Source organism: Bubalus bubalis, chromosome 24, assembly GCF_019923935.1.
Source record: "Bubalus bubalis isolate 160015118507 breed Murrah chromosome 24, NDDB_SH_1, whole genome shotgun sequence".
In the NCBI taxonomy this organism is placed as follows: domain Eukaryota; kingdom Metazoa; phylum Chordata; class Mammalia; order Artiodactyla; family Bovidae; genus Bubalus; species Bubalus bubalis.
In genome coordinates this window covers 30,594,519-30,610,214 of record NC_059180.1, presented here as the reverse complement: position 1 = coordinate 30,610,214, position 15,696 = coordinate 30,594,519, and the positions used below count along the sequence as shown (strand labels likewise).

General features: G+C 41.0%; 1 protein-coding gene across 2 annotated transcripts in view; it reads left to right on the top strand.

The window, feature by feature from the left end:
* SHISA9 (shisa family member 9) overlaps nt 1–15,696 on the top strand; it is a 351,536-nt gene that overhangs the window by 7,378 nt on the left and 328,462 nt on the right. For both annotated transcript variants that reach the window (XM_025275672.3, XM_025275673.3), the window contains exon 2: nt 4,918–5,045. In XM_025275672.3, coding sequence (XP_025131457.2) covers nt 4,918–5,045 — 128 coding nt within the window. The remainder of the gene's footprint in view (nt 1–4,917; nt 5,046–15,696) is intronic.

Here is a 15,696-nt window from a genome sequence, read left to right as displayed (position 1 = left end):
GGGGTCTTTTATTTATTCACTGTAATTGGAAAGAAAAGGGATGCAGGCTTTTCTTTTCATTCCTCAGATATGCCATGCTCATTGCTGCCTTGGAGTTGTTGTGTTGGTTTGCCTCAGATTCTCTGGCTGGCCCTTTCTCAGCATTCAGGTCTCAGCTCAGTGTCACCTTGTCTGAGAAGCTGTCCTTGATCCCCTAGGATTATTTACCAATGCTCCCCCACCCCCTCCAGCCCATCACTCAATGTGATTTGCTTAATTTCACATTACAGTCTAAAATGAACTTACTAATGTACTGGTTTACTAGTTTATCATCTGCCTCCTTCCATTATTGTTCACAGTAAGGAATGCAGCCTTTCCCCATCTGTCACTTGAGTCCTGGTATAGTACCTGGCACATAGGAGTTCTGATGCCTGACATCCTGGTTTACGTGACATAAGGCACCTCCTCATTCCATCATTTATTTGCTCATGGATGTAGTCATTCCATAGGTGTTTATTGGGAGAAGGCAATGGCACCCCGTTCCAGTACTCTTGCCTGGAAAATCCTATGGACGGAGGAGCCTGGTAGGCTGCAGTCCATGGGGTCACTAGGAGTCGGACACGACTGAGCGACTTCACTTTCACTTTTCACTTTCATGCATTGGAGAAGGAAATGGCAACCCACTCCAGTGTTCTTGCCTGGAGAATCCCAGGGACGGGGGAGCCTGGTGGGCTGCTGTCTATGGGGTCACACAGAGTCGGACACGACTGAAGCAACTTAGCAGCAGCAGCAGCAGCACGGCTTATCACAGGATATTGAATATAGTTTCCTGTGCTGTAGTTGTTGTTCAGTCGCTAAGTCATATCTGGTTCTTTGTGACCCCATGAACTGCAGCATGCCAGGCTTCCCTGTCCTTCACTATCTCCTGGAGTTTGCTCAAACTCATGTCCCCTGAGTCAGTGATGCCATCCAACAATCTCATCCTCTGCTGCCCCTTCTCATCTTGCCTTTAGTCTTTCCCAGCATTAAGGTCTTTTCCAATAAGTCAGTTACTCACATCAGGTGACCAGAGTATTGGAGCTTCAGCTTCAGCATCAGTCCTTCCAATGAATATTTAGGGTTGATTTCCTTTAGGATTGCCTGCTTTGATCCCCTTGCAGTCCGAGGGATTCTCAAGAGTCTTCTCTAGCACCACAATTCAAAAGCATCGATTCTTTGGCACTCGCCTTCTTTATGGTCCATCTCACATCCATACATGATTACTGGACAGTCCATAGCTTTGACTACATGGATCTTTGTCAGCAAAGTGGTATCTCTGCTTTTTAATACCCTGTCTAGGTTTGTTATAACTTTTCTTCCAAGGAGCAAGCATCTTTGAATTTCGTGACTGCAGTCACTGTTGCAGTGATTTTAGAGCCCAAGAAAATAAAGTATATCACTGTTTCCCCATCTATTTGCCATGAAGTGATGGGACTGGATGCCATGATCTTCATTTTTTGAATGTTGTGCCATATAATAGGACCTTGTTGTTTAGATAGACTCTAAAGCATACATAAGAGCAGGTATATTAAACAGAATTGAAGGTGAAACAAATATTTACAATTTGTTGCCAATGGTGATGACTTTGTGTAATAACACACTAGTGTGTGTTGAGGATGAAGCTCATCATTCATACATAGATCCATATTTTGAATATTCTTCATGAGAGTTTGAATTATTTTTGGCTGATTTCATTTTGATCTGAATAGGCCATCTTTTTTTTTTTTTTTAACCTCGTGAGAAGCTGTTGAAGAGGAGAGGGTCCAGTCTATGATTTTCCTGTCCTTGTTTTATCAGTATTGTCTCCAGGCTGTAGTTTTGTTATGAGCGAACATTCTTAAGCCCCATGTCCACCTAGTGATGGCTAGCTTAGTAAAACTAGATTCTTTGCTTGCATATCCCTTTGGGGGTGTATATAACTACAGCACAGCTGATGCACCCTAAAGATGATGCCACTGCCAAGGTTGGCACCTTGGTCCAAGGTTCTTGATTCTCTCCAGCCTCAGTTCACACATTTATTTCTTATTTTTAATGACTAAAGACCATACACAGAAGTTGTCATATTTCCTCCCCCCACTGCCAAACTATATTAGGCATTCCCCGAATGAGTGGACCACACCTTGAAGACACCTTGTCCAGGATACAGAGGCTCTAAGAATCCCTGTCCTCATGCCTACTCTGGGAAAGGCTGCCTTGAGGAAAAGTATCCTTGACTTTCTGGTGAATTTCATGAATTTTGGCACTCAGCAGGAGCCAGGGAATCTGTCGATGGCAGTGCTGACCGAATTCACGGATAGCCACCCTGATCATTTACTCTGCTATCTTCTTGAAAGTTCAAATATTTTGCAATTTTGGAGAGAAATCTTTAGAGAATGTGGTGAGAACTCTGGCCTCTTTTTTCTTTTTAACTTGATAGTGTCTCATTCTGCCTTTATTTTTTTTTATTTGCTTATTTCATTATTTTGGCTGCAGTGGGTCTTCGTTGTGGTGTGCGGGCCCTTCGTTGTAGACTGTGGGCTTCACTAGCTGTGGTGCGGGTTTAGTTGCCCCTCGGCATGCAAGATTTTAGTTTCCTGACCAGGGACCAAGCCCTGTATTGGAAGGCAGATTCACTGGATGGCCAGAGAAATCCCAAACTATGGCTTCTTGTTCAGGAAAAATGCACAAATAAAATTTCTGTTCAATTCTAGAGGAGTTCAGAGATCCTCTGAAGTTCAATAAAGAACCTATGTATTCATTTATTTTTATTTTAATATATTTCTTAAAAAAATTTTTTTTAAACTGGGGGCTAATTGCTTTACGATGTGTTGGTTTCTACCATTCATCAACATGAAGCAGCATGCGGCACCTTCTCATTAGCTATTGTTTTACATATGGTAACGTATATATCTTAATGTTGCTCTCTCAGTTCATCCCACCCTCTCCTGCCCTCACGGTGTCCATAAGTCTGTTCTCTATGTCTGGGTCTCTGTTCCTGTCCTGCAAATAGGAAAGAACATGTTTAGAAGTGAAAAAAAGGCAAATTAGATTTGAGAGACATCTGTCTTGTGTTTCAAACATTTCTTTCCTGCAGTCCCTTTCAGGTTTCAGGTTCTGCTTACTGTGCAGTGTCAGGAGGAGCTTAAACAATGATTTCAAAGACATTCAGGTTTGTATCTTAGTCCCGCCACTGATTAGCTGGGTTAACTTGGGCGTGTGTGCATGCATGCTAAGTTGCTTCAGTCGTGTCCGACTCTTTGCTACCTGATGGACTGTAGCCCAACAGGGCAGTCTTTTAAAAAATATTTATTTATTTATTTGGTTGTGCCAGGTCTTAGTTGCAGCATGTGGGATCTAGTTTCCTGACCAGGGATCAAACCCAGGCCCCCTGAATTGGGAGCTTGGAATGTTAGCCACTGGACTACCAGGGAAGTCCTGTTGGGCAGTCTTTTTGTTCTGGAGAATGGGTATAGTAATCCACGCCTTGTAATGCTCTCCCACTTGTTGGCTGCAGTTCAGCTTTATTAGCCTTCTTGTCCCTCAGATCTGAACTCTTCTATGCCTCAGGGTCTTTGCACTTGCTGACCCCTCTGCCTGGAATGTTCTTTCATCCTCTTCATGGCAGTAACTCCTCACTGTTCAGGGCTCAGCTCAGATGCCTTCTCAGAAAGGCTTTTCCTGATCAGCCAATCTGTCAGTTTATTTTGGATTTTCTTTTTTAAAAGTATACAATGCAGTGGTTTGTAGTATATTGAGAAAGTTGAGCAACCATCACCACTGTCTAATTCTAGAACATTTTCATCACCCTAAAAAGAAACCCCTCCCTCATTAGCAGTGACTTCCCATTTCCCCTCCCACACCCCTGGCCCCTGGCAACCACTACTCTGCTGTCCATATGGATTTTCCCATTCTGAACATTTCAAGTAAATGGAATCAATTCACCTCTCTGAGTCTTTGTTGACTCATCTGCAAAGAAGGAGTAATAACCCTCATGACATGTTTATGTGCTGCCTAATTGAATTAAGACATGTCACATGACGAATATAGTGCCTGGCTTATGGGAGGTACTTAATAAATGTTACTTATTGTTACTAATACTGGGCCGTAGCTGTACCTGAAGTGTTGGTATCTAGGGTTAGCAAGAGTACTGTGCTGTGCTCAGTTGTGTCCAACTCTTTGTGACCTTATGGACTGTAGCCCACCAGGCTCCTCTTGTCCATGGGATTTCCAAGGCAAGGATACTGGAGCGGGTTGTCATTTTTCTTCTCCAGGGGATCTTCTTGACCCAGGGATCAAACCCATGTCTCTTATATCTTCTGCACTGGCAAACATACTCTTTACCACTAGCGCCACCTGGGAATAAGCATTTTTTTTTTTTTATTATTAGGATTAGTTATAAAGGGTGACTAAACTTGTTGGGTGCAGACATATTACATATATTCATCATTTAATCCTCTCAATAACTCTATAAAGTGGGTAACACTGCTATTACATCAGTAACATGAGAGGCGTATGAATTCTTCTGCAGGAGATCCTTATGTAATCTCTAATTGCAGTGATCTTCTTTACATATGTCTTTTTCCCCTCCACCCTAAGTAGAATGGCAGCTCCATGGAGAAAGGGGTCTTGTCTTTTGTTCATAAGCCCAAAGCCCTGATAGCTCAGATGGTAAAGAATCCTCCACCTGCAATGTGGGAGACCTGGGTTTGATCCCCGGGTTTGGAAGATTCCCTGGAGGAGGGAACAGCAACCCACTTCAGTATCCTTGCCTGGAGAATTCCATGGCTAGAGGAGCCTGGTGGGCTACAGTTCATGGGGTCACAAGGAGTCGGATATGACTGAGCCACTTTCAATTTTTAGGAATAAGTAGGTGCTAGTCGTTGTTTTGAATGAATCAATTTAAACTTTCTCTCCTTTCAGGGCCCTTGCAGACGTCATGAGGCCACAGGGCCACTGCAACACTGACCACATGGAGAGAGATCTCAACATTGTGGTCCACGTCCAGCATTATGAGAACATGGATACCAGAACCCCCATAAATAATCTTCGTAAGTATAGCTCTGCCATCCAGTTCCAGTCCCACGGGGTGACCTAAGCGGTGGTCACACCTCCAGATTTCATGGTGTGTGTTTGGGTTTATGAGGAGCTTCTCTTTGTGGACTAAGAAGTTTTATTTTATCTCTTCTGGATCTAACTGTGGGTGGCATCCTCAGATTTCACTTTGTTTCTCCATTAAAGAGTTATCCACGTGGTGGATTTCTCATGGTTGGTTCTTCTGTTAACAGGCCACTTTGGAGGTTCATCTTGGTCATATGTTAATAGCCCTTTTGGCTGGTCATCATGGTAGATACTTAGCTAACCAAAGGATTACTTGGTTGGTTCATCCTAGATAGTAAATCTGTTAGCCAATAACCTGTTTTGTTGGTTCATCTTGATTGGGTAATCTGTTAACCAATGGTTCATTTGCTTATCTGGCTGCCTCTTGAGGTAGACCAGTTGTCACTTTTAGGTTTTATATGGCTTTCAGCTAACAGATACTGGTTCAGAAGAATTAAATTTATTTTTCATGAAACCAGAGTTTCATAAACATAATCCACAAACTCTGTGTGTGTGTGTGTGTGTACCTGTGCATGTATGTGGGGGGTTTTGAGTTGGGGTTATGTTAGTTTGGGTGTGTACCTATGATTCAACAGAAGCAAATTGTTCTGTTGTTCTCCCAGGGGAAAAAAGTTGCATTCGCTATTGTGTTTCAATAGGTATTCTTTAGCTGACAGCGCATACCTGGGAATCTTAGTGTGTTCCCAAAGATTTTCTTTCCTTTCAAAGGTCAGTATATAAAATATATATTATGGAGCTGGTGTACTGACTATAGGGAGTGGGGAAAAATAAGATTGTTTTGTTTTTGACAGTAGCGTACTATCATGGTTATTCCTAGCAATTATGTTTTCAAGTAAGCCCCACATTAAAGTAATGTGTAGGGCTTGGTTTAAAATAATAAAAGCCAGAAAATTTAAAGGATGCATTTAGTTGTAGCTGGAGGTTTTTTAAAAACAGAAACAGTTCTGGCATTTTTGCACGTTTTTCTAGTCTGGGTCGCCTTTGCTAAAGTTCCACCAGAAACAGCATTGGTGTTTTATTTGCTGAATCATAGTTTTGCACTGTTTGGTTGCAAATTTCCATGCTCAGTGGGTAGAGGAATAAGTCTGTGGAATTTGACATTGGTGATGCAAATTATCTGATTCTACGTGGTGATAATTGTTCACGGCCTTGGAAACGTTGCAGTATGTTTGCAAAGTTAATGTGTACGTGGTTTGAAATGGGTTACTAAGTAGAAAGTCTTAAGTTCCATTCTATTAAATAACTTGACATTATTTATTTATGAACTGGATCATAAAAATGATAAGAGAAATAGCCATATGTTAGAGCAAAATACACCAGTCATTGGAAGTTTTATGACCAAATCTCACAGCCCCGAAAGGCATGGTGAATTGCGCCAACTCTGATATAGCAATTGTTGTATCCAGTTCTGGCTTTGATGGAAATGAGCACATTCTCTTTCAGAATTCAGTGGAAAATAAGCTGAACCTAGGTGTATATGAGTCCTAAATATCATAAGCGAGTGAATATGACCATGAAGTAGAGAAAGCTGAAATGGTGTTGAGTCCCTGGCTATAAAAAGGTGGCTGTTGAAAGTTTCTCATTTGAAGTTTCAATTTCTAGGATGATTTTGAATCAGCTCTTGAGTGGAATAACAAACTCATTGAAGTCACTCAAATTACACCACTCCGTCAGGCAAAAGGGCAGGCAACATTAATGAATCTTGCTTTAGGAAGGGATCTTTGTTTAAAGTTGTACTGAAAATAAACTGTGGTTCAGAGATGGGTCTCTAGGTACTGTGCATTTCAGAAGTCTCCTGTGACAGACTAACTTGGTTTATTTATGAGTCTTGCTTTTAGTCTATATTTGTGTTTCAGTAATCAGTGATCTTTTACACCAAGGAAAAAAATGTGTCTTGTAATATTTTACTGAGTGGAATTGCACTAGAGCTTTCCTGACAAACTGCAGGGGAGAATTCTAGGTACAATGTCACAAACATTGCATTCTCCTAGGAATTACCACAGATATTAATTTTATGTAGTTCTGCTAGGTTGGTTCCATCCTTATTTCTTAGTATTTTGGGGAATATCTGGAAAATAAGAGCATATATCTTTTCCACAGGTTTACATTAATGAGTTTAATTTAAATAGCAGATTAATTCAGTAGTTGGTAGTGATAATATTTACTTGTAATGAAGTGTTTGTCTTTTATTGATTTACAGGAGCTCTTTACATATTATGGACACATGGGAAAAATTACATGTTCAAAAGAAACAATGATTTGTGGAGTTCATTGAGAAGATAAGAGCTAGGTGACTGACATTATCAGTTATTAAAGGTTCAAGAAACCACGTAGTCTCCAGAGCCCACTGACTAATAGAGAAGTAGGAGAGAAGGAATCTTGTCTGAAAATCAGAAAGTAAGACCAGCTCTTGGTGCCAGAATTAGAATGCCACTACTGAATACAATGGCATAGGAAATGGTAACCTACTCTAGTATTCTTGCCTGGAAAATTCCATGCACAGAGGAACCTGGTGGGCTACAGTCCATGGGGGTCACAAAGAGTCCGAGCCCACAATGAATATAAAACCCTTTTCTGGACATTATGGGTGCTACGAAGATCTACCATTATAGAAAGTGGAAAGATGCATCTCTTTGTGATACAACAAGAAGGGGCACATTGTGCCATTTTTAGGGTGTTCTTCACTAAATATTCAAGTTGTGAGATTTGATTGAAGTTCCAACTTAAATGTTATTTTTATCTCTGTTTGGTGACCCACTTGACATTGCTTTAAGAGAATAATCATCTTCTCTTGATATGAACACTAGATCACTTTTTGCACTTTTCCTTATGCTTTGTTCAAACACTAAGAGAACCAGCAACAGTCTAGAAACCTGGATATTTGGAAGGAGGGGAGTTGGGAAGGACTAGAGTGAAGGCAAATAGGGAGGAAAAGGCTTCAATATTGGGAATTTTTTTTGCCAACCTTTATCAGTTTCCTATGGTTCATTTTTCCTGTGATATAGGCAGGACTTGCCTTTTTTTATCTTCAGCAGATGCTGTTCAGGGTCTTTTCAGGCATTCAGTGTTATTGCCTAAAAATATTTAGTCTGATAATCAAAAGGGCTTGGACCTCTTTGATTAACAGGATGCAGATTCAGATGAGAGAGTGATTTTCTGCAAAAGCTCCTCGGCTTCTGCGTAATTACAGTTTGCTTTTGAAGGCGCATTTTGTTCTCAAGTACTGTGAACGTGCGCTGTCTCCCCCACCCCAGCCGCCCTGTTTGCCAGTGACAACCCCACCCCCCCGCCCCAACCCCACCTTCTGAGAGTCCAGGGTAAATGTAGGCTTCTTTTAGTGTCAAGATTGTGAGATTTGAGTGAGGGACTGTGGGGACAAAATACAACCTTGGATCAACATTTCTCAACTTGTTTGTATTAAAAGCACGCTTCTTTTGAAATAAAGTTTTAATTTGGGAATAATTTTATATTTATAGGAAAGTGGCACAAATAGTACACAGAGTTCTCACCCACTCACCCACTTGCCCCTGATGTTAACATTTTGCATGACTATGGTACACCGTAGTTATATGTCAAAACTAAGAAGTCAATATTCGTACATTATTTTTAGCCAGATGGTAGGTATTGTTTGAATCTCACTAGTTTCTTCTCTGATGTCCCCTTTCTGCTCCAGGATTCAGTCCAGAACACTACATTATAGTTACTGCAGCTGACTTGATAGTAGAATTTTGGTTGTGCAGTATTGTTTAGCGATGTGGCAAAGGCTGGAAACAACATGAAATAAGTCAGTGGCAATTACATAGCCTTTATTGCCATTGTATAAAGTGTTGCCCAGTGTCTATGAAAACCTCGCATTAAGTTATGCACCTGCTCAGGGTTGGAATGGAACCAGCTGACATCCTGACTGCTCTCACATCTATTCATGGGACAAAGGACCCTCACACTCCGTACAAACATACAGCTCCACTTTTGAATGGAGTCAATGTTGTAGTATTTATTTCACAGGCATAATCTGAGCAAGTGAGATCTCACCCCAAACTCTGGTGAAATGCTGACTTGCTATTTCAGGGCATGGAACTCATCAGAAAGATGGGATTCTTATTCCGGCTTCTACTCCCACCCTGTCCTTCCCCAGGACCATTTCCAAGCGGGTTTACGAGGAATCAGATGAAAAGCAGATCCATGACTTAGTTTCTGAAGAGGTTGTACAGCTCATGTTTAGGGCTAAATGGATTTTCATTCATTTGTCCATATTTACAAAGGCACCCAGGATGTCCCATACTTGATTTTTTTGAAATACTAGAAGGAATATTCCCACATACTTTCTAAAAATTGGGAGGAATTACCAACACGGGCCTCCTGTATAGCACAGGGAACTGTCCTCAATATTTTGTAATAATGTATAAAGGAAAAGAAGGGCTTTGCAAGTGGTGCTAGTGGTAAAGAACCTGCTGGCCAATGCGGGAAACATGAGACAGGCGTTTGATCCCTGGGTAGGGAAGATCCCCTGGAGGAGGAAATGGCTCCTCCAGTATTCTTGCCTAGGAAATCCCATGGACAGAGGAGCCTAGCGGAGGGCTATAGTCCATGGGGTTGCAAAGAGTCAGACATGACTGCGTGACTGACACCTTTACTTTCATTTGGGCCAGGCACAGGTGCTAAATGTTTTGAATATATTAACTCCTTTAATATGCAAAACAACGCTTAAACAGCCCAGCTCATTCCTACCTCAGGGCCTTTGCACCTGCTGTGCTTTTTGCCTATAGCACAGGATCCCAGGCCTCTTGCATCTCATCTGTTACCCCTATTGCAACCTCACTAGAGAGGACATCCTTGTCTACCTGTGGCTCCCAAGTCACCCACTGTTCCCCATTTCCCCACTATTCTCCCTATAACTTTTGTAGTCTCTGAAGTTGTCATGCTCACATTTTAAATTGATTCCTCTTTCACTATATTGTAAACTCCACAAGAACAAAAGCTTCGTATCGTCACAGCTGTACTCCCCACGGCAGGACTGGGTGGCTCATAACAGAAGCTCCATAAATTTTTGTCTAATAAATGAAAAAGCCTATGGAAGAGGTATCGTTATCCCTGTTTTATGAAGGAGAAAACCGAGATTCATGGAAACTAAAGAACTGGTATGATAACTGAGGTTTACTTTTAACATCGCCAGGAATATATAAAATTGTGGGGGATGGTAGATGAAACAAAATGGGAAAAATACTGTTATTACAGCCAGGTGACCAACTACATGGGGATTCATTATTCTAGTCTATATTTGTGTATATTTAAAAATATACATAATAAAATTGAAAGTTACACAGCTTGTCCACCATAGCAGAGTTAATTCACAGAGGAGCTGGGATTCAAACCCTGGTCTGTCTGAATCCGTAGCCTGAACTTTAATGGAGGCATGTGGTTTATCTTCTGGTGAATATCCAGGCTTAGGAAGGATGAGAATCAGGACACCCGAGGGACTTTAGGAGGTAGAGTGGGTAAAGCATCACTATTGTTTCTGTCCTTAATATACTCAATCACAGTGTCTTTTAGTTCACTTTATCCAGAGAGAGAAAATGTGATTGGTTTCTGACCAACCATCAACCTGGCTCCCTTGAATCAGTTGTCAGACTCCTGAACAATCAGTTGGGTGGGATGGAGAATGTCTCAGTCTCAGGACTTAGGTGGAACTAGTCTCCAAGAAGGCTATGTTTGAGAAGCACAGTGGAGATTGCTGTTTTAAGCTTCCTAGGGGTAGGGGTAAGGATTACATTAGTTTTATTCTTTTCTGTACCTCCACTGCCTAGAAATTACACAGAGTTCAACAGACATTTGTCAAATGAATGATTACATGTATCTATGAATGACTCCCTTGCCAGAGCTCCATAAGAAGTCCAGGGGAACTCATTATTAGGACCCTTGAGATTTTTGAGTTTTGAGGATGTTTGGCTAATTTCGACTCAGATGAGGCTTTAACTCTCTTCTAAGAAGTGACAGTTATCAGTACTTGTGTTCCTGAAATGACTGGACAGGTAGTCTTTCCATCTGAAGATCTATGACTGCAAATAGTTTTGCACACAGGTCCGTAGATTATAGCATTGCTAAAGAGTTAAGGGGTTGGGCCACACTGGATCCACTAGAAACACTTTAAAAGAAAATGCTTATTTATTTGGTTGCACTGGGTCTTAGTTGTGGCCCAGGGGATGTTCGTTGCATCATGTGGGATCTTGTGTTGCAGCACACGGGGTCTCTAGTTGTGGCTTGGGCTTAGTTACCCCGTGGTATGTTGGACCTTAGTTCCCTGACCAGGGATCGAACCTGTGTCTGCTGCATTGCCAGGCCAATTCTTAACCTCTGGACCATCAGGGAAGTCCCTAAAAACATCTTTAGGTTTAGTGCTGTGGCCTGAGTTCACTTGGTGTGGTTTTAGATTGGAGCCCTGGTTTTCTCCTGAAGTATTCAGAGTTACAGATGGGATCCTGACATGTGATGACGCTCATTAAACACTAGACAGTTTGTCTTTGAGATAGTGCAGTGAGGGCATGGGAGATATGGGCTTGGGGGGTGGACATCACTGGATTGGGTGTATGTATGCTCTGTCATCTGTGAGCTGTGGAATCTTCGAAGTATTAATTTAATTCTGTAAACTACAGTTTTCCATTCACTGAAAAGAGTGAAATAACATCTACCTTACAAGTTTGTTTTGGAGATAAAGGAATTAACACATACAAAGGATTTAGTGTAATGCCCGGGAACACATGTATTGATTACTGTTATTATTTGTGGAATGATCGAGCATAGGTGCTAAGGTGGTCCATAGACTAGGGGCCAGTGATGCTCATCAGCAGCATTTATTGTGCAGTTGTCTTCACAGTGAACATATTTTCATGCTGCCTGTTGATAGCCCCGTTTGTGTGTGTGTGTGTGTGTTTTCTACTACTGTTTCTGATGTAAATGAGAACTGAAGAAACTGTCAACTCTTTCCCGAAGAAATAACTGGGGTGCAGCAGGTGTCCCATTCTTAGCCATTTGTTCCTGTCTTATGTTTTCCTTCGAGTCCCATTAAAACACATGAGCTTTTGTTCTGAGTGTTGATTTTAATATTTACTTACACTAGCAGACCAGACCCATAGAAATCTGGCCCCAAACATGCCTTGTATTTCCACCTAGAAAAATGAGATTGTGTGTGTGTGTGTGTGTGTGTGTGTGTATGCACAAGCAACAGAAACAGATCCCTTAAAAGAAAAAAAAATTAGCACTTTCTGTAAGTCATATCCTGGGCTCTTTTCAAAAATTGCTACTAATGCTGGCCACATGGCATTGCCTAATTGGATCTACATTGCCTTTCCAAAGTGCTTCCAACCAGCTGTAGGACTATTTGTAAAGAAAGCCCAAGTGCTTATCACAGTGTCTGGTTTAGTTTAAAAGATGCCAAGTTCTGCTCTTTCCATTCTAGGGAAAGCCTATCCAGCTCCTTTGGGAGAGCATTTCTATTTAGGTATAGGGACTGAAAGATGCAACATGCTTGTTATGTGATTGACAGGGTGGATTAAAATAGAGAGGAATACATGAAATAATAACATTTGTTCTGCACCTGCTACATGCATGCATTTTCCTTCTCACAACAATCCATGAAATAATTGAAATAGGTCCTGCACCCCCATACTATAGATGAGGAAACTGGGGCATTGAGAGTTTAAGTAATCTGCCCAAGGCCCCTGAGATACTTGATAAGGAGTTCAGATCCTAGGGCTTCCCTCTTGGCTCAGATGGTCGAGAATCTGCTTGCAATGCAGAAGACCCGGGTTTCATCCCTGGGTTGGGAAGATCCCTTGGAGAAGGGAATGGCTACCTACTTTAGTATTCTTGCCTGGAGAATCCCACGGACAGAGGAGCCTGGCAGGCTATAGTCCTTGGCGTCGCAAAGAGTCAGAAATGACTGTGCAATTAACACTTAACACTTCAGACCCTAGACATGGATTCAGGCATGAACTCTTCATGACTTTTCTCATGACTTTCAAGGACATGCAGTGGATGATGTACCAGATTATGTCTTTTCTCCTACTCCCTTTTATTTATTGATCCTCATTAAGAATCACTGTATTAGATGACACGCATCTTTGAAAATGGACCAACTGGATAGAGCCATCATTTCTGGAAGATTCAGATATTCACCAGACTTTGCTTTCTTGTCATTAACATTTCCACGTCTTCATCAACACTGAACTAAAATTTACTAAAATTCTGCTATGTGTCACGCAATGATCTGTGAAAACTGGAGGTATGAGGATGAATGAGAGAAAAATAAGAAATATCCTCCTGAAGCCTGTGATGCAGTCAGGGAGATGGTAGGGGAAACAGGTACTTGCAAAGCCGCGTGATGGGAGTAAGTATGGAATGTTGTGGGAGCATCATGCCGGCCTCCTCAAAACACCTGGGGCTGACAGGGAGGGAAGGGAAAAAATGAACAGATTTTCCTGAGAAATAGGTATTTTGTTCTGTGAGAGAAATAGTCCCCAACAACTTTCCAAGAACCAGAGGGAAAGAAAGCAGAAGATTTTTATGTACTGACTTTGCTTGCTTTTGATTGAGAAGAGGACTACCAGTCCTGATCTCTCTTGCACGTCTGATTGGTTTTATACAAATTATATAAGGGGAGAAGAGGATTTTGCCCTTTAGGGTCACACTGCTTTTGGTAGGAAAGTTAAAATGCCATGTCTGATGTGGGAAGCCCAAAACTTCTGGATCAGCTTTCAGGTTTGAGTACAGATTCTTTGCAGAACAGTCTCTGAGTTCAGGTCAGCTTGCTGTTCTTGGAGATTAGCATTGAATATTTTCTTCTTCTTTTTTTTTTCTTTTCTGAGCATTGTGGGATCTTTTTTGCCTGACCAGGAATTGAACCTGTGGTCCCTGCAATGGGAACACAGAGTCTTAATCACTGAACTGCCATGGAAGTCCCTGAATATTTTCTTCTTTTAAAAATAACAGCCAATATAAAATTAAGCAATATAGTTTAATACCATAATGCATATATTAAAAGAATTTGTAATAAGGCTTTAGGAAAAAAATCCCAATTAAGAATTCTCAGTAAAGTTAATTACAAGTTGAAAAGGAAATCCCATCACATTAGTCTGAGAATGCAGTTAATGAAACTAAATGTAATCATAATCTGAATATTTCATTGAATGGAGACTTAGACTCGTTAATTTAGGTATTAGGCCTGGAGTTGTGTGCTCACACAAAGACGGCCATGCTCAAAGCAGAGCCTGGATTTTTACACTTTGAAATCCAGCCCTTAGTCCAGGGAGATGGGCCCTCTTTGAGATTTGTCCATGGTGCTGAATCACACCCCGGATGTATTTATTCAAGGCACCCAGCAAGAAGTCTATCTTACAGAATTTCAGAGCTAGAAGGAACTTTGGGAGTCATTTTGCCTTTGGTTTACCACATTTTTGGTTTCAAAGGTGACAAAAAAATTAAAAAAAAAAAAAAACCAAGACTGGAGGGACCAATATAGTGTGCCTTCAATTTTGCTAAGGAAGATAATGGTGTAAAAAGTAACTGAAAGCAATCAGCATCATTTCACAAATGATATGGGCATTGTAACACCAAACATTTAGGTTAGATATAGCTATCAAAATAAAACGCAACTCCTAAACTGAATGAAATTGATTTTATGAAAAATCTCATTCCAGCATCCTTTTATTTTCTCTCTGTTTTTTTTTTTTTTTTTTTTTTTTTTTTTTTTGGCCTCCCGTCAGTTGAAAGTGAGAGCACAGACTTACATTTTGGGGAATTACTGATTATTCCTTAAATGGTTTGCTCGTTGGATGAGTATGTATTGAGTATCTACTATATGGTAGGTACTGGGGCTTAGTGCTAGGGATATGGAGATTGGCATTTTGTGTGTGTGTGTGTGCATGCATATATATGTATGTAGGTATATATATATACAGACATGTATATAGGTGTATATATATATGTAGGTATATATGACTTCATGGAGCTTCAAGTCAGTCCATTCTTTGCATTTTACAAATAATGAAATTGAAGTACATGGAAATGTATGGGTTCTGTTTTTCTTTCTAAAGTGACACAACCATGAAACTTGTGAAGTTAATACTGTTTAGAAAATATTATTGTGCTTCCCTAGAGGTTCAGTGGTGGAGAATGCATCCACCAGTGCAGGAGACACAGGTTCTATCCCTGATCTGGGAAGATCCCACATACAGTGGAGCAACAAAGCCCATGTGCCGCATCTATTGAGCCTGCGCTCTAGAGCCCAGGAGCTGCAACTGCTGAGCCCATGTGCTTCAACTGCTGAAGCCCACACACTCTAGAGACTGTGCTCCGCAACAGGAGGGGTCATAGTAGTGACAGGCCTGTGCACCGCAATGAAGAGTAGCCCCTGTAACTAGAGAAAACCTGCATAGCAGTGAAGACCCAGCCAAAAAAAAAAAAAAAGAATTATTTATAAAATTGTGCAAGCAAATTAGCTGAGATATTGATATGGTTGTTAATTCAGAGTGATGAAAAGTGGATGAATTGCTATTTAAAATTGAAAATTTAGGACACAGTTACTGA